At 43.4% G+C, this 16,407-nt stretch overlaps 5 protein-coding genes and 1 long non-coding RNA gene across 10 annotated transcripts in view; 4 read left to right on the forward strand and 2 right to left on the reverse strand.

Annotated features, from left to right (window-relative positions):
* The first annotated feature begins 145 nt into the window (after positions 1-145).
* On the forward strand, positions 146-2,235 carry LOC115741271 (LOB domain-containing protein 25-like). 5 transcript variants are annotated; one of them, XM_048284538.1, is made up of 4 exons: positions 146-440; positions 927-932; positions 1,286-1,297; positions 1,463-2,235. In XM_048284538.1, the coding sequence occupies exon 4, from the start codon at positions 1,487-1,489 to the stop codon at positions 2,015-2,017; it is 531 nt and encodes a 176-aa protein (XP_048140495.1). In that variant the 5' UTR covers positions 146-440; positions 927-932; positions 1,286-1,297; positions 1,463-1,486; the 3' UTR covers positions 2,018-2,235. The 5 variants fall into 5 exon arrangements, with proteins under 5 accessions (XP_048140495.1, XP_030530949.1, XP_048140493.1 ...); XM_030675089.2 differs by lacking the exon at positions 927-932 and having other exon boundaries at positions 1,267-1,297; XM_048284536.1 differs by lacking the exon at positions 927-932.
* Positions 2,236-2,515: 280 nt separating this feature from the next.
* On the forward strand, positions 2,516-2,975 carry LOC115741297. Its single transcript, XR_004015455.1, has 2 exons — positions 2,516-2,830; positions 2,864-2,975. It is a non-coding gene; the product is annotated as an uncharacterized LOC115741297 (long non-coding RNA).
* A 3,187-nt stretch (positions 2,976-6,162) lies between these two features.
* Positions 6,163-6,784, reverse strand: LOC115741316 (oleosin Ara h 10.0102). Its single transcript, XM_030675173.2, has one exon. It carries the CDS (start codon positions 6,782-6,784, stop codon positions 6,260-6,262), a length of 525 nt encoding a protein of 174 aa, XP_030531033.1. The 3' UTR covers positions 6,163-6,259.
* LOC115741286 (sirohydrochlorin ferrochelatase, chloroplastic) overlaps positions 6,720-16,407 on the forward strand; it is a 28,057-nt gene continuing 18,369 nt past the window's right edge. Inside the window, exon 1 of the mRNA XM_030675124.2 lies at positions 6,720-6,816. The gene's annotated coding sequence lies outside the window, so the exon portion shown is untranslated. The remainder of the gene's footprint in view (positions 6,817-16,407) is intronic.
* Positions 7,714-12,044, reverse strand: LOC115741315 (protein ANTHESIS POMOTING FACTOR 1). Its single transcript, XM_030675172.2, has 10 exons — positions 11,793-12,044; positions 11,055-11,155; positions 10,740-10,846; positions 10,574-10,640; positions 10,250-10,349; positions 9,164-9,280; positions 8,929-9,066; positions 8,681-8,762; positions 8,426-8,475; positions 7,714-7,953 (listed from the first exon to the last, which is right to left on the reverse strand). Exons 1-10 carry the CDS (start codon positions 11,868-11,870, stop codon positions 7,780-7,782), a joined length of 1,014 nt encoding a protein of 337 aa, XP_030531032.1. The 5' UTR covers positions 11,871-12,044; the 3' UTR covers positions 7,714-7,779.
* On the forward strand, positions 12,295-15,766 carry LOC115741240 (protein transport protein SEC31). Its single transcript, XM_030675046.2, has 3 exons — positions 12,295-12,809; positions 13,893-14,171; positions 14,368-15,766. The coding sequence occupies exons 1-3, from the start codon at positions 12,468-12,470 to the stop codon at positions 15,472-15,474; spliced, it is 1,728 nt and encodes a 575-aa protein (XP_030530906.2). The 5' UTR covers positions 12,295-12,467; the 3' UTR covers positions 15,475-15,766.

Consider the following 16,407-nt stretch of genomic DNA (forward strand, 5'->3'; position numbering starts at 1 on the left):
ATAATCCGGCCGAAATCTAGCATTTTCCAATGGTCTGTGACACTAATTGATAAACTAAAGTTTTGTAAATCAACTTTAATACCTTGAGTGCCATAAAGTTTTCGAATTTATTACAAATTTTGTCTTCCGCTTTCCAAATTCCCTCCTCCAACCCCACTCACTAAATGCCCTTTTGTCTACACGCTTTTTCACTTCTCTCTCTATCCCCCACCTCTTGTTAGAACTGTGCTTTTTTTGCAGATCTCTGTGTCTCCTTCTGCAACAAAATAGGGTTTGTTTCCCCTTCATCCTCATTGAAGTCTCACAGTCATGTCCTCCCTGCCATAATTGATTCAAGGGATATATTAAATTCCAGCCCCCCGCATGTTTTCAATGGTCGCTGTGACATATTCTCGTTCATCCTCGGAAGGATCATAGCAGATCCTGAAAGGAAAAAAAAGGTAATGGTTCTTACGTTCATTTCTTTTTCATTCTTGACCTTTGAAGAAAACCCTAGTGATGGAACAGGTGAGCAAAGATTCTCTTTCTCTCTCTCTCATCTTTTTATGCTAGAGCTTATATGTCTCAATTATACCATGATGGGTATAATTTTTCTTTGTCAAACCATGCTTGAGATGGTGAATTCCTACCGAGATCAGTTCCCATGATGCAGTGTTTGGCAAAATGAATTTTCTTGAAGCAATACAGAACAAGAAATGATGGGCGCCTTCTAGTTTTAGTTCTAGGGGAGCAGAGAGAGAGAGAGAGTTTTCAAGGAAGTCTTCTAAGTCTGGATCTTCATGTGTTTGTAGATCACAAATATATTCTCTTGATGATTAAAAATGGCACAAAAGTCCTACCCTGTGTGTCCAAATTCAAGAGGGACAAGTTAGCAGGTGGAGAAAAGGGGGAGAGAGAGAGATCGATCGATCTTTGAAGTTGTAGAGAAGAAGGTGCAATTCCGCATCTACATAAGCAATCATTCAAGATCGTATTAATATAAAAACATCCATCTGATTCAGTATTAGTTAAAAACTGGCTAAATAAATTCTTTTAATATATGATAAGATAGCTAACAATTTATTCAAGGGTGCCGAGTTTTATAGCAAAGAATTTGTAAGGAACGAATAAGCAAAACCAGGCTTTACAATTGCTTCAAATCGTCATGCAAATGCCCTTTCAAAGATAAGGTTGCAGTCCATTCCTACTTTTTAAAAACTTCACATGGATCTGACATGATTCTGTTTGTTTTCTATCTTGGCAATTTTGTATATTATGACTATGTAGGCATGTTTCCTACAAGCAGCCGTTTGAAATTCATGGACTATGTAGACACAAATTTTGTCTGTTTCCAACATGTCAATTCATGGACTATGACTAAACGCAAGTATTCTCGAATAATAATGAATTCACATGAACCTTGGAATGACTTCTATGTATCTCTCTACACAAGACAAGATTCCGAAATTTTTGTCTTTTGCTGCAGTGTCTAGTGAGACTGCTGTGTATGGCTTCATCATCCGGTTACTGTAGCTCTCCGTGCGCTGCTTGCAAGTTCTTGAGGAGGAAGTGCCTGGCCGATTGCATCTTCGCGCCCTACTTCCCTCCCGAGGAGCCCCAGAAGTTCGCCAACGTCCACAAGATATTCGGCGCGAGCAACGTGAGCAAGCTCCTCAACGAGGTCCTCCCCCACCAGAGGGAGGACACTGTCAATTCCCTCGCCTACGAGGCCGAGGCGAGGCTCAAGGATCCGGTGTACGGGTGCGTGGGGGCGATATCGGTGCTCCAAAGGCAGGTCATTAAGCTTCAAAAGGAGCTGGACGCGACGAACGCCGATCTCATCCGGTACACCTGCCGCGAGATACCGAGCACGGTGTCTAGGCCCGTGCATCATCGGAGGAGGAATAATAACAACAGTATGGTTCAAGTTTATGGAGATGGCGGTTTCGATCCGAACTGTGGTGGGTATTATCATCCTCTTGCTTGGGGTAATGGCCATGTCGGAGATGGCCAAGAGGGAGATGAAGGAGGTATGTGACACAAATCGTGCATAGGATCTGCAATAAATTGGTGTTTTTAGCCAGCTCTCCATGAGATTAGAAAAGACAAGGATTAGCTATGGAAATAAATGATTATCATGTGCTGTTTTGTCATGAATCATATGTATGACATCTCCTCCATGTCCAAATGGGAAGTCTAGATCTCTTCCTGTTGCCAGATTGGATGAAGCTAGCACTGGTTCAATGCACTAATAAAATGTGCACTGGTTCAATGCACTAATAAAATGTTCTACTAAAAGCCATGTACCTTCAACTTTATGAGAAGTGATTAGGGTGAATTGTACAAGGTTTCAACTAGAAAGCATAAATGTTCAAGAGATTGGAGTTAGTTCTGTTCTATTTGGAGTTCATAGCTTCTTCCTTGTTAGGCTGATGATATGATGATGATTTATTGTTCCATCTTGTTCCCCACAAGCATATCGCTCACGAAACCCTAAAAAGTTATCTTGAATCATTTGCATCTCTTCCGGCCGGTATTCCAATCAATGCTCGGACTTGTGAACTTCGCTAATTTTTCCGGAACCGAACCGGAAAGGGCGACTCATTGGATCCAGTGAGGATTAGTCGGATTCTCGAAGATCTTGAGAGCCATAGGGAGAGAGTTGTTGATATTCTTGAAAACACTACAATCAATGATCTTGTTCCTACGAACGCCGCACAATTTTCTTTCTATGATCTTCTACTCATCAGCTGTGCATGGGATCGATCCAGAAAGTGAAGCTTACATAACATGAAAAGATTCACAAGTCAGAAAGGTGCTTTATATCATATTTGAAACTGTTTTTATATAGGTTTGATTTTTTTTTTTGGGTCGAATTACATAGGTTTGATTGGCTAGGCTGCTTTCGGCAGGAAGGATAGATGTCCTCTCTCCTACAGTCCTACTTAACTGTTCCATATCTTTTTGGCAAAAACAAAAAAATTGAAAAGTTGATTTGGACGGTGGACTATTAAGAATTGGGGATAATCTTACCTTAAACCCATTTTTAAAGTTGATTATGGCAATCAAAGCTGGTTGTGAGACGGCCGAAAATAGTTGCAAGGCTTGAATTCGATTCTATAAGAGACTTGGACTCGACAACGACAAGCGTTTGTTCTTGCACCTTGATTGATTCGATCTAACTATTAGCATTATGGGAAATCTTTCGATGTTTATTAACCGTTTGTAAGTATGTACACAAAAAATAGTAATCCTTGCAAATCATCCGGATGGAAGACTACCTCTCTGTGCATGTCGCTCATCTCCCAAAGATCACATGCTCAATTTTTGGTAAACAAGTTTGGTTTGTTGTTTGGATAATACCGGGGCGGGTACATGGAGACCTACATATTTGGAAACTTGTGCATGACGCTGCAGGCCCCATTAACCGGTTAGTCCAAACCTCTGATCAGGACAGATAGGCTTGGCACGGAGCAGTTTGCACGCACTTGATGAGATTTAAACGGGTAACTTTTACGTTTTGAGCCGAAATTTCCCTAGCACTTGAACTAATTGAGTCGACACTCTTGGGTTGTGCAGTGATATACTTGTCTATCAATCTACGCGTACATAAAGCAATTACAAGCTTATAGATATCAAAATGCTTAGCGGAATTTGTGACATCTTGGTTGACCAAACATTATTCATTTCACCATTCCAAGATATATGCGCCTTAGGATTGACCCGGTGGTAAGGGTATTCCCGTACTTTCAGCTCGGGAGCCGTTGATTATTGGTACGATTCCCGCTTAGGGGGGCGCTCATTTTTAAGTAGGGGCCATTGCAATGGAGTATTCCACTAGTTCCCCTTCAGTGTAGCGGCCAGTTACAATTTCGCCCCTGGATGATTCAAATAATAATAAAAAAAAGTCAGAAATTTAGTGGGTATTTCGGATGTGCCATCAGCACAAACATTAGAAGGTTCGCCAAACATCGAATTTGTGCGTGTTACCATTTAAAGTAACTTTTGAAAAGTAAAAAAGTAAACTTTATTTTCCGTTTTTATCGGAAAATCACGAGTGGCGTCAGATGTAATATTATCGGTATGTTATGCTATTATTGAAAACAAGAATATCGGTTAAACTAGGTAGCTAGATTTGAATAGGGAGGACCACTTGTTAGGACAAAAGGCTTTTCGTGCTCCATTTCCATTAGTTCAAATCCAAGCGTGCGAAAGAACAATGCACGCTGACCCAAAAAAAAAAAAAAAAAACAGGACAACGCACGAGTCATCATCAGACCAAAAGCGGCGGAAAAGAGATGAAATGGAGGGTGATGTGAAGGCCAAAACCGAAGTAGGAATCGAATTCCGAGGTCTCGTCGTGGGTAGGGGCTGTCAATGCGTCTCGTCATGGGCCACCCCTCGAACCGACCACGGATCAAGTGGACCCATGGCCCGATAGGGTGAGTGATTGACGGATTGGACGTCCTGCCCACGTCGGGCCCAATGTACATGCCCAGTGAACAGGCCCGAATGATTTGTTGTGCATTTGTTGGAAAATACGGATGTCAGTACGTCCATGCACCTGTCAATTTTTTTTTTTCGAAAGCAATATTTTCATTTCATTCAAAAGAAAGGTCCATTGTTTCGAGATAAAGATGAAAATTAAACAAAGCAAGTAAATATGAAAGGTAAATCAACTTAATACAGAGACTTTGTTCATTCCACCACAAAGACGATTCTATCATGACATTAAAGCTCAAACGGCGGCCGATCATTGGATCTCGCACCAATGATGAGCACACGACAGGCTGTCCTTCTCCACTTGCGATTTCGCCAAAAAGTGGTGAGCTACTAGGTTCGACGTTCCCAGGACTATCGCCAAAAGAGATACCAACATCAACAAGTTGAAAGAGTATAGAAAACGCATTGTAAATTTCAGAAATATTTCTAGATCAGAACGGAATAGCAGTCAAATTTAAATCTAACTTTATATCGGGAGAGAATATATGCAAAGGAGATACAGCTGACACGAAATTACTTTCAAATAAGCCGATTATTGAAGCAGTAGAAAGGAGCCACGCTCGACTATATGACTCAAGCACCAAAACCGAAGCGAGCAAACAGATCCCGAATAGCCGATTCTTCCGCTATGCTCACGCTTCGAACTTTTGACTTTATCAAACAAAACTCTCCATGAGAAAAAAGTCGATGAGATTGTCCGAAATCAACGAAAAAATCTTCAAGAAGAAGTTGAGGATACGAGAAATAGGAAAACAAAAGGGAAAAGGAGAAGATGAGGGGTGAGGGAGAGGGAGATATCTCCCTCAGAAATTTGTTGCAGGAGGGTTTGGCGGCGATTTTACACTTGTGATTGGCTCCTCCTAACAATTATGATAAAGAGAGAGAAAATGTGGTGAAATTCTACGGGGAAAAGTATAAAAAGAGTTTTATACTAAACCTATTTGTGCCAGTTCAATCATAAAATATTTCAATTATACAAATTGAGTCTTAACACTTTTGACAATTTGCCAATTGAATCCGTCCAGTCAAAATTGATCGAAATCGCTGACCTGGCTACCGGTTGACCTAGTTAGACTGATGCTAAAACAGACGAATTTTATAATCTTTTTTTTTTTTAAAATTTTCCTGACAAAAAAATATTTTTTGAATTTTTATTAGTTTATTTTGTTTCTTTGATTTTTTTTTTAAACTCTGGGCTGCCGAGAGCCGCAGCGCCCTCACGGTCCACAAGTAAGGGGCTCACAGCCGAACTTCCAATGGGCTCGCATCGATTGACGGAGCCACTCGTGAGATGTTGACCGACCAAAATTAAGTCTGTAAATTACTCCCCAAAACACGACAAAAAGCTGACCTTAATATTGGTTCTTTCCTTCTTAAAAGTCGATTAGGCTCGTCATTACAGTGCCCAAAGCAAAGCCCTCTTATTAGGTGGGAGGTTCAAGATCAGGTGGTAATTCCATAACCACCTCCCAACAAGCAAAAGGACAAGTACATGCGATAAAACATCAAAAGTAACCAAAAGACCAACCGACAACTAACAACGACAAACATTCATTAAAAGACATAACATGGTGACTAACTACAAGTTCCGACAAAACATAAACTTGCATGCAAATTCCCAAAATGAAAAAAGTTCCTTATTCTCTCCCCCTTCTTGATTTCATTCGAACCCTTTACATACATCCCCTGAAACATCCTCCTCCTATATGATCCCTCATTAAACCCCACCATGCACCCTCGCCTCCTCGTCCAACTCTTAATCGAGCCCTCGTTTTCTTTAAGTCCTCGCACCGCCGCCGCCACGCTCGCCGCCGGCTTCTTGGGCCTTGCTCTGCACCTGCTGGCCCGCCTCCTTCGTCTTCTGGCCCATGAACCCGGCGGTGTCCGCGAGCCGCCGCTTCGCATGCTCTGCCATCTGCTCTGGCGACGTCCCCGTCGCCTGCCGTATGTAGTTCGCCACTCGCGAGAGCGAAGACAGCGCCGTCAGCCCGAACGCTCCCGACGTGAGGAAGCCCGCCACGGCGAGCCCGACCACCAGCGCGGCCGGCACCAGCACAGGGCTGAAGAGGATGAACACTGGGGTCGCCAGGCAGAGCCCGATGATGGTCCCGACGAAGGTGATCCCGGCCAGGCCGAGGAGGATCCCCCCCGCGGGGAGCATCGCCATGACAGCGAGGACCTTGCCCGCGGACGGGCCCCTGTCGGGCATGATGCCCTTGCCCCCGGGGCCGCCGTTGAAGCGGTGCTGCGGGTGGACTTGGATCTGGTGGGGACGGTCTCGGTCCCTCTCGCGGTCCGCCATGGGCGGTGGCTGAACAAAGCTGGTTGACGCAAGTGATAGAGAGAGACGAGAAAGAGTGTGTGTGTGAGAGAGAGAGTTAAGTTGGAGGTGAAGGCGCGATGATTTTTTATAGGGGAGAGAGAGAGGGAGGGAGATGGACACGTAGGTGGGGAGATGGTGAGGAGAGGGCGTGCATGAGGAACAAGTTTCAGTTCGGGAACCGATACCCAAGAGAGGCAGAGGCAAAAGCAAAACGAGTGAGGTGGCTCGCGAGTGCAGGTATCGAGCGACACATCGGTGATTGTTGCTCCTTTGTCGTCGCGTGGTTCTTCTTTCTAAATTTTTCCTATGTGCTAACGTAGGTTCTGTTCTGAGTGCGTTGTCGTTTGGAAAAGTTAATGTTGTAAATGGGAATTGGAAGAGAGAGGGGTCTATATAAAACTGTACTTACACCAAGTACTTTCAGTTTTGCCTAAAACTACCACGAAGGCGCATACAAGAACTTTATAACAGCGTGAGAGCCTGCTCGTGCTTTCCGACAAGCCTTTCCCAAGGTCGGTGAGAGATACCGTGGCCTTGATCAGATCGCTATGATGTGTAACTCTGAACATATAAACAGGTTTTGCACCAGTAAAAGTCAACTAATTGCTCCGACCCTGCTCCGGTGGAGCGGAGAATCAGGTCTTGCACGGTTTCTAACTGTTTCTGCTTGGTATGAGGATTAAAGTTAAAAACTGGATGACCAGTGGGGAAACCCCACGCCCATGGACTCTCGCTTTTTCTGGGAAAGATCAGATAATTAAAAAAGAAAAGAGAAAGCTTTTGAAAATTGTAACTTAAAAGTACAGGAGGGGAGCGATGTCAATTTGTTCTGTGGAGCATGGAACTATCTTAATCTAGTAATAACTGCAAAATTTATGCCAGGCAGATGAGAAGAACTACAACATATTCTGAAATCTACTGCTCGCTCAAAGAAGCTCATGGTAGGGTCTAAGCTAGAGCTGTAGATGGAGGCTTCACAGTGACACTTGTTCTGGCGGAACTCCAGTCTCTCCTTTGGCAGAAGCGAGCTCGGGCTCGGAATTTGGAATCCAGAAGGTGAGGACAGAAGATGCCGCTACAAACATGACCCGGCGAGGTGCCCATTTCAAGCATGCCGCGACACCGATATGGCTATTCCAACATGCTACCTGGTGTATCAAGCCACAAGAAGGGTGTCAGCTTTTATTCTAAGACGAACCATTGCATTTTGCACCAGATTTGCTAATTGTACTATGATCAACGAGAGAGATATACACTATGATTAGTATATAAAACGGTGAAATAATTGCTTATCATGGCACTTCTTTGAGGGAGTGTTACTGACTTACCCCACACTTCAGTCTCGATGAGATGGCGAGAACACACGTTTTGCTATGTCGTCTTTTTTTATGCAATGCTAGAACTAGAAGTACTATCTCGAGAAGAAATTTGAACACTTTTCTCTAGAAGGTCACTCAGATAGGCATGCTCTGCAAAATGTCATTGTCCTAAACTGTCCAAGTTTCTTCAAGCTACGAAACTCAAATTTAGCTATTTGTGTACTTTACTGGTGCCACCAAATGCTCTTTTAAGAGAGAAGAGAGCATCAAATTACTGGTCACACTGAACAAAAGAATATACCTCATTTCGCCTGCTGATATTCCATGCATGCAAAGTACCATCTCCCGAGCCTTGAATAAACGTAAAGTGAAATTAGCATGGGTTTGAAGAGACTGAGTTTCTACTCCTAAAGGTTCATGTATATCAAAATGAATTCCTGATCTTAAAACTTCTACAATAACACAGACGGGTAATTGGATAGTCTTCTCATCTAAGTTCTGCAGAATGGACAGATGGTTTCAACATCTCCATGATTTCAAAAGTCTGAAAGGATACCTGATACAACGTACTGGCCGTCTGGGGTAAAACTTGCCTCTATCGGTGTACTTGGAGATGGTTCTAAATTGAATCCACATTGCTGCAAGACGTGCACATTTGCAAATAAGTACTTACAGGAAAGGTGAAAACTAATAAAAGAGGACCAAGCTGTATCACAATGATTCTGAAAAAGAGTCAACAGATGCATGACAACTCCATTAAACCAAACATGGGCAAAACTCCAAAACAAGGATTACGAAGACAACCTTATCTCCTGCATATGCATCAAGAACATAGATGTTGTTGTTTGTGGTTGATAATAAGACTGATTTTCCATCATTGCTGAACTTTATATCACAGACCTCGGACGTATCTCCACCGACTAAAAAGGCATCAAAGGGGCCCTACAAGATGGAAAAGATATGATAAAACTATTCGATCAATACTCTGAACTCCAAAACAACTATTAAGAAGTAACAATTCATTACAAAATATTACAACCTTGTCGTAAGAGCGTGAATCAAACAATTTGATAGCACCCCCTTCCATAGCTACAGCAAACACAAGGCCCTGCTGGTCATATGCAACGGTAGGTCTGCCACGTAGACGCAGAATTCCCTGGAGACTACAAAGGTAAGCATCATCATAGTCTGCAACTATAAAGGGCAAGGAGGACAGTATTGCAACTTTAATGCATTACTTTTAGTTAATTTCGAGTTCATTTTTGTTTTCAATCCAGACAATGCTAGGGTTTAGTCAATAGAACCTTAAGTTCAATATTGAAGTGGTACCCTATTCCAACTAGAAAATTAAAAGTGATCTCAATAGTAGCATAATGTAAGACATTTATCTTTCTACTATGTGTCCCCACCCCCACCATACCCCTACCCCACACCATGTGGGGATGCAACTAGAAGCACCATTAAAAGATCTTGCAAAATTTTCTAATAGAACATCCTATTGGGGCATATCTAGTATAATAGGACGTAATTTGCGATGCATTAAATATGTACTAGAATTCCTGCACATGAAGAATCGAATTGAGGTAGACTAAGAAAGCGAAATAAAAGGGTGAAAGTAATAAATTATTGGTTGTTATGTGGTCTACTAGACACTCGCCAATAGAATATTAGGAAAGGATATAAATTAGTATGGATATAATTGCATCTTAATACTATTTGTGTCCACAGTTTCATTCGAATAACACACGTTAAAAAATACAGACTTATGATCCCCAAGTTCAATTCATTAACAAGATGTCAAGCCATTTGGTTTGCAAATAAAAATACCTTAATCTCTATGCCGAAATTCTATATTTCAAAGTGTCAGTTGCATGGAAAAGACATCTGGAAAGTGGAAACATTTGAATAACAGGTAAAAGCAAACATTGATAAATCTTCATAAGCTAGTCAGGACTCCTGAGGTATTCTTATAATACCAAGGACTTGCATTAAAGCCAAGACAATCCAGTAATGACTCTTTCTGATCGACGCTACTCACCAAACTTGATTCCACTAACCCTACTTATGTGAACAACTCTACTTTGGCCATTGATTTTTTTTTTCCCTTCTGAAAGTAGCAACCAACCTGGCAACCATTCACACGGAGATCCCACATTCTCACGCTGTGATCGAGAGAGCCTGACATGAAGCTATCATTGATTGGCGACATACACAGGGAAACAACTCTACAGCAGAAACGAAAGATAAACCATCAAAGCAAGATCTGAAGAAAAAAATCAAGATAGATGACATAGGAAAAAAATCATGAGTATCAAGTGCTAGATGGCCAAAACAACGTCATGCTTAACTACCCAAAATAGGAACATGGAATACAATAGCAGACTAGTAGCCATCACAGCACTAGATCAACTCATTCTTTCTGCTAATAATGAAGTTATAGAGCTCCAACCTCTGTTTGTGTCCCTTAAAGTAGCGGAGGCATCGGTTATCATACATTGATAGATACCTTAAGGACTCTGAGCATTCAAAAAAATAAAAAGAGATAGTTACCATCGTTCCTGAAAATAACTGTTTGAATCAGATAGCATACTGCCAATTTCATGGCAAAAACAGACCTCCACTATCTAAGTTGTGGATTGAAGAGCATATGACGGAGTTTGGATGATGTGTAAAGCACACGCGATCAGTGCCATGTTTATTGTGATTGGTGGTCTTGAGCAACCTGCAGCTCATCAACGAAAAAGATGTTTTACTGAAGAAATCTTACAGAGAGAACACCACAAGTTCCACCGTTGAATAGAGTACATCTCAAGGAAGTTTGCTAAGGATGCAAACTATGATAATATCTTCCAAATATGCTTTCAGGCATCAAAATGCGATTCTGACGTTTGGAAAGAAAAAGAGCCTCTGGCTTAGAATAGCAAACTCACCTGGCATTTGCAATATCATACAATCTCACCGAATCATCCTCACTGGCTGTGACCAAAAGATCATCCTTACGGTGAAAATCAAGTGAATTTATTTTCCCACCCTGCGAGGGATAACAATCAGATCAAGCTCACGCCGCATCAAGGAACTAACAACCTTTACAAGGAAAATTTGCAGAAACCACCCATGTCTTCAGAAGTTACTTCATTGCGGGGACATGGTATATCATTTCGGCAATGAAAGTTTCTCATTAGGCCATGTTAAAGAACTCTTTTTCGCTGCCAATGCGGCGTACGTGAAGAAAAAACACCAAAAGACCAATTTGAAAAACTTCAGAACACATATATTGATGAAAATAATCAAGATGTGAATCCACATGAGCACTCATGGTAAAGATAGAGAATCATTAGCATGACCTTCACAACATCTAAGAATTTCCAGCAGTCGATTTTTCCTCCGCACAACCAACTACTCAGCACCACTGATCCACGAGAAAGAGAGGATAAACCAACAACAGAAGGCGCTCGCAATCACACACCACACTCTTAAGTGTAATTAGCTGCAATCTAGACCCTAAAACCGTCGAATCAAAATCCACCCATATCAGGCCCTCGTCGCTCAACCACGCACACTCTCTCTCTTTCTCTCTCTCTCTCTCTCATGATGCTGAAATATACGTTCAAGCCATTTTCGAATTCGCATTTAGCGGAAGAAATTGAGGAGCAAGTATCGAAACTCACGAAGTCGGAGAAAACAGCTCCGATCGACATACTGCGGACTGTGTCGTCGTCAAGCGCGGTGATCGAGGCCATCGCCATTGATTCCGTTCTTCTGCGCTGCTCTGGGTTTTCGCTTGCGCGCGCGCGCGCGCGAGAGAGAGAGAGAGAGAACTGAACACGAGGGAAGACGCGGTGACGGACTGACAGTGCCTGGGAAAGTTTCCCTGAGAGCAGAAAGTGAGGTGACGACAACTTGGTGCTTAAGATTGTGTTGAAGTTAAAGGCTTTTTGTTCTCCTTCGTTTGAAAAGCGGGTCGTTTTTGTCATTAAGCACAAGTTCTGGGTTTCTTTTTGGACTTTGGGCCTTTGGGCTTGAGGGGCCCAAAACTAGACGTGTAAGCCCAGAAACAAAGTCTTACGTAGCCCACGACCACGCAGTTGTCGAAACGACATCTCATCCACTTTACTCAAGCAAACATGTTTATTTTTTTTTTCCCTGGAGAAACCCAAACGTGTCGTCTTCTTCATCAGCTCCTCCTTTACCTGACACTACTCGTAAAAGCTCCAAAAAAAGGGTACCCGACCCACCCTCCGTAAAACCCCTCCGTTCGAACCTCCGATTCTCCCTCTGTCTCTCTCTCTCTCTCTCTCTCTCTGCGGAGTCCGGAATCCGGAGTCGAAGCGCGGAGACTCTCGATGAACACGTCGCAGTTCATGGACAAGCAGATCATGGATCTCGCGTCGCAAGGGTCGGCGCAGAGCAAGGACTTCATCGATCTCGCCACCGAGCACCACCACCACCACAGTTATCCCGAGGAGGAGCTGGACCACGCGGCCGTTCACGGCGGCAGGAACGGCAGCACGGGGGACGACGGCGACGATGGTGTGAAGAGGGAGGAGATCGTGCCGAGCTACGATTTCCAGCCGATTCGCCCCATCGTTGTCTCCAATTCGCCGGCGCTTAGCTTTGACGGTGGATCGGCTAGGGCGTGGGGCTCCATCGATTCCAAGGCCAACGCGAACGCCGCGCCTGTCCGGGTAATGATCTGGTCTCCTCGAATTTGGTTTTGCTTGCGTGCGGATGGGATTCAGATAGGTCTTTTCCCGTTTGATTGAGTATATTGAGTTTACTTGAATGATCATGTTGCTGTTGTGCTACTTGAATGATCATGTTGCTGTTGTGCTAAGTGATTGATATTGTTTTACATTTAGAGAGACTCTTGCGGTTCTTTAACTTGGGTGTTTGGATTGGTTGAACTGCTTTCTTTCCTGTGTGAGTCTATGATTAGTATGGAGTTTGTACTTCACGGTGAATAGAGGTAGCAGAAGTTTGCAGGCACTAGTGTCCCTTTTGTATTGAGCATGTTTGCGGGGGTCCTGCTAGGAGTCCTAATGGCATGCTCGATGGGTTTTGATGGTTTAGTTATAGTGGTTACTAGACCAAATTAGGAAACTTGAAGCCTACATAAGGGAAGTAATTGGATCTGATATAAGAAGAGTATTGATAAAACATTTGAGGAGGGAAGGAAAATTACTATCCGAGTATAAATCGCTAGCCATTGTGAAAGCCCATGTTCTTTGAATTTGCATGGAGACGGAAATTGTCCTATGGAGAGAGCATTAATACAAATCTTGTTTCTCGAGTCAATTATGACTTTGTTGGAGTATCTTGCACAGTGGCTGTGGGCATGGCTATAGGTTTCCTGTTGCTTTGTAAATTTTTAAGTTAGACAGTTCCAAGTATTTTGTTTAGTACAGTGTAGGAGAAAATACAGAATGACAAAAACAAATGTGTGGAGTATATGGGAGGAGTCTCTTGCAATTTTGGTCTAGGTCTCTTCTATGAAGTTCAGAAGAAAAGACAGCAAGAAAGGCACGAATGCTTGTAGGGGAAAAAAAAAGGAGAAAGAAGGTATGATTACATTATTAACGTTTCGGGGGTGTAGCTCTGTTCTGGCTTTCTCTAAATCCAGTTTGTATATCGTTGACATGTCCCGCATGTATTCATTGACATTTCCACGATGAATAATTGAATGGCATGTTATGGTTGTGTTTCAGATTATTTCTTAAAAGTTGCTGGCTTATTTATGTAGAGGAACTCCATATTTTTTTTTTTCACAGAACTATAGTTCACTGGATTCCTTTGAACCTGCAAAAATCGTTGCCGAGAAGGATCACCGTGCCTTTGATGATTCAATGGTGTCTGAGATAGATCGAACAATGAAGAAGCATGCTGATAGCTTGCTGCATGCATTGGAAGGTGTTAGTGCACGATTGACTCAGCTGGAGAGCAGAACTCGCAACCTCGAGAATTCTGTTGATGACTTGAAGGTATCAGTAGGAAACAATTATGGGACTACAGATGGGACAATGAGACAGTTGGAGAATATTCTCAGAGATGTAAGTTTTCCATATTTGCTTCCTTGTCCTGCTTGTTCTGTGTTACATGTTATGGACTCCAATGGCAAATCTGTGAAGGACTCGGACATTACGTTATGAGATGGCTTGATTGCGGGCAAAGTAGATGAGTTATTTTTTGTCCACTTAATTTGAGGACATTCCAGTTTCTTTGCTTATGGCTGTCCATTCTATGCAGGTGCAAGGAGGGGTACAGGTGTTAAAAGACAAACAAGAAATAATGGAGGCTCAGTTTCAGCTTGCAAAACTGCAAGTATCCAAGGCAGATCAGCAACAGGATAATCTGAAGGCTTCACATGTGGACTCCCAACAGCCGGTGCCATCCATTCCTCTGCAATCACTTCAGCAGACTTCTCCAGCTAGTTTTGCACAACCTTTGCCTGCTATGCCCAACCCTAATGCTCCCCCCCCACCACCTCCTCAGCATAATCTACCACCTCCTCAACAAAATATACCACCTCCAGTTCAGCTTCCAAATCAGTTTCCTCCAACACAGATTTCTCATGTTCCTCAACGAGATCCTTATTTTCCCGCCCCAGCTCAAGCCCCAGAAGCTTCAAATCAGCAGTTCCAACTTCCTCCCACCCAGCAGCCACCTCCACCTCTACCTCAAGCAGGTCCGCCTCATCACCAATACCAAACAGTTCCTCAGCCTCAGTTTTCGCAGCCACCACCCTCACCGCCACAGCACCCAAGCATGGGACCAGTAAATCCTCCTCAACCATCATTGCCCCACCATCCTGAAGAGACGCCATACATTCCATCTCAGACCTACCCACCAAGCCTCCGTCAGCCCTCTGCTCAGGCATCTAGTGGGCCTCCTCCGCCCCAACAGTTTTATGGGGCTGCACCACAGATGTTTGAGCCACCACTTAGCAGGTCTAGTTCAGGGTTTTCTGCTCCATACAGCCATCCATCTGGGCCTAGTGATATGCAGTATGGTGGAACTCCTCCGTATGGTAGTAGCTCCCCTATGAAATCTCAACCGCATACGCAGAGTGGTGGAATTGGTTATCCACAGCTTCCAACTGCTCGGGTACTTCCTCATGCTCTACCCACGGCATCTGCAGTTAGTGGCAACTCAGGTTCCAGTGGAACTGGAAACAGGGTTCCTATAGATGACGTGGTTGACAAAGTGACGACCATGGGTTTCCCAAGAGACCAGGTTAGGGCTACTGTTCGGAGGTTGACGGAGAGTGGACAACCCGTGGATTTGAACATAGTGCTAGACAAGTTAATGAATGATTCAGATGTCCAGCCCCCTAGAGGTTGGTTCGGTCGGTAATGTGATACTGCAGATGCTCAATTCTATACAGTTGTCAGTTGCATCGTTCCTTGGCGACTTCACCAAAAGGAGCCATTTTCTTGGAGATCAGGTTTCTTCGCGCCGTGAATGTTCTGTCTTTGTTCATGCTCCCTTCTCCCTTTACTTTTCTGTCATGCCCTTGAGTGACGGCTCTATTTTGAATTGTTATTCTTGCTTGCAGAGCTCTTATCTATGAATTGTTTCCATCTCTCTTGTGCATACTTAGTGTAATTCAAATTGTTTCTATCGCTTTAACTGTTCAGACTTATCATTCCCGGTCTTGTAGAGCTGTTTGCTTGGCTTCTATCAAATATGTGGGATTCTTATCGTGGATTTTGACACGCTCAAATGACTGTTTTAACACTCGAGCATCCTCTCCCACATAGATGCCAGTTTGGGTTGATTTCTTTAGTCGAATTGGCTGTGGAAATGGCACATGTAGGCGGGTCGGCTTAGATGAAGTTGATGCTTTTTCCTTGATTCCGAGAATGGTTCTTCTATTAACACAATGATTCGAAGCCTGAAGCCATGTTGCTGTCTGGGCATTTCTGGGTCTGGCGCATGGCAATTTTGTCGACGTACTGTAATAATTTCAGCGAGTCTGTTCTGTAACGCGGGTTAAATTGCTTGTTTACCATCTAGCGACATCCAAAACCAACCCCCGTCCCCCATTCGGTCTCGGACAACTCCTGGGGACTCCCGAGAAACTTACTATCGTCATTTGAATAAGTGAATGAAAAATCTAGGATTTAATTCATGAGAATGGCTTTATCTTTTTAAAAATAAAAATCATTTTGCAAAGTATAACTAGGCCACGGCATTTGAGCTCGGGTCCCTCAAGGCCGGGTCGGGTCAGGGAACTCGACTCTCGGCTCTCCCAAGGTCGAGCTCGAGTACCGGCTCCTGTTTTGG

The sequence above is a fragment of the Rhodamnia argentea genome, chromosome 8 (genome assembly GCF_020921035.1).
Source record: "Rhodamnia argentea isolate NSW1041297 chromosome 8, ASM2092103v1, whole genome shotgun sequence".
In the NCBI taxonomy this organism is placed as follows: Eukaryota; Viridiplantae; Streptophyta; class Magnoliopsida; order Myrtales; family Myrtaceae; genus Rhodamnia; species Rhodamnia argentea.

What these genes read in the sequence shown, in the direction of transcription:
- LOC115741315 (XM_030675172.2), bottom strand. Translation starts at nt 11,870, where the DNA reads ATGGCGATGGCCTCGATCACCGCGCTTGACGACGACACAGTCCGCAGT. An exon ending in GAGCTGTTTTCTCCGACTTC is followed by an intron (nt 11,156 to 11,792) that starts GTGAGTTTCGAT and finishes TATCCCTCGCAG; the next exon opens with GGTGGGAAAATAAATTCACT. An exon ending in TATGATATTGCAAATGCCAG is followed by an intron (nt 10,847 to 11,054) that starts GTGAGTTTGCTA and finishes GATGAGCTGCAG; the next exon opens with GTTGCTCAAGACCACCAATC.
- LOC115741271 (XM_048284538.1), top strand. Translation starts at nt 1,487, where the DNA reads ATGGCTTCATCATCCGGTTACTGTAGCTCTCCGTGCGCTGCTTGCAAG.
- LOC115741316 (XM_030675173.2), bottom strand. Translation starts at nt 6,784, where the DNA reads ATGGCGGACCGCGAGAGGGACCGAGACCGTCCCCACCAGATCCAAGTC.
- LOC115741240 (XM_030675046.2), top strand. Translation starts at nt 12,468, where the DNA reads ATGAACACGTCGCAGTTCATGGACAAGCAGATCATGGATCTCGCGTCG. An exon ending in CGAACGCCGCGCCTGTCCGG is followed by an intron (nt 12,810 to 13,892) that starts GTAATGATCTGG and finishes TTTTTTTCACAG; the next exon opens with AACTATAGTTCACTGGATTC. An exon ending in TGGAGAATATTCTCAGAGAT is followed by an intron (nt 14,172 to 14,367) that starts GTAAGTTTTCCA and finishes CATTCTATGCAG; the next exon opens with GTGCAAGGAGGGGTACAGGT.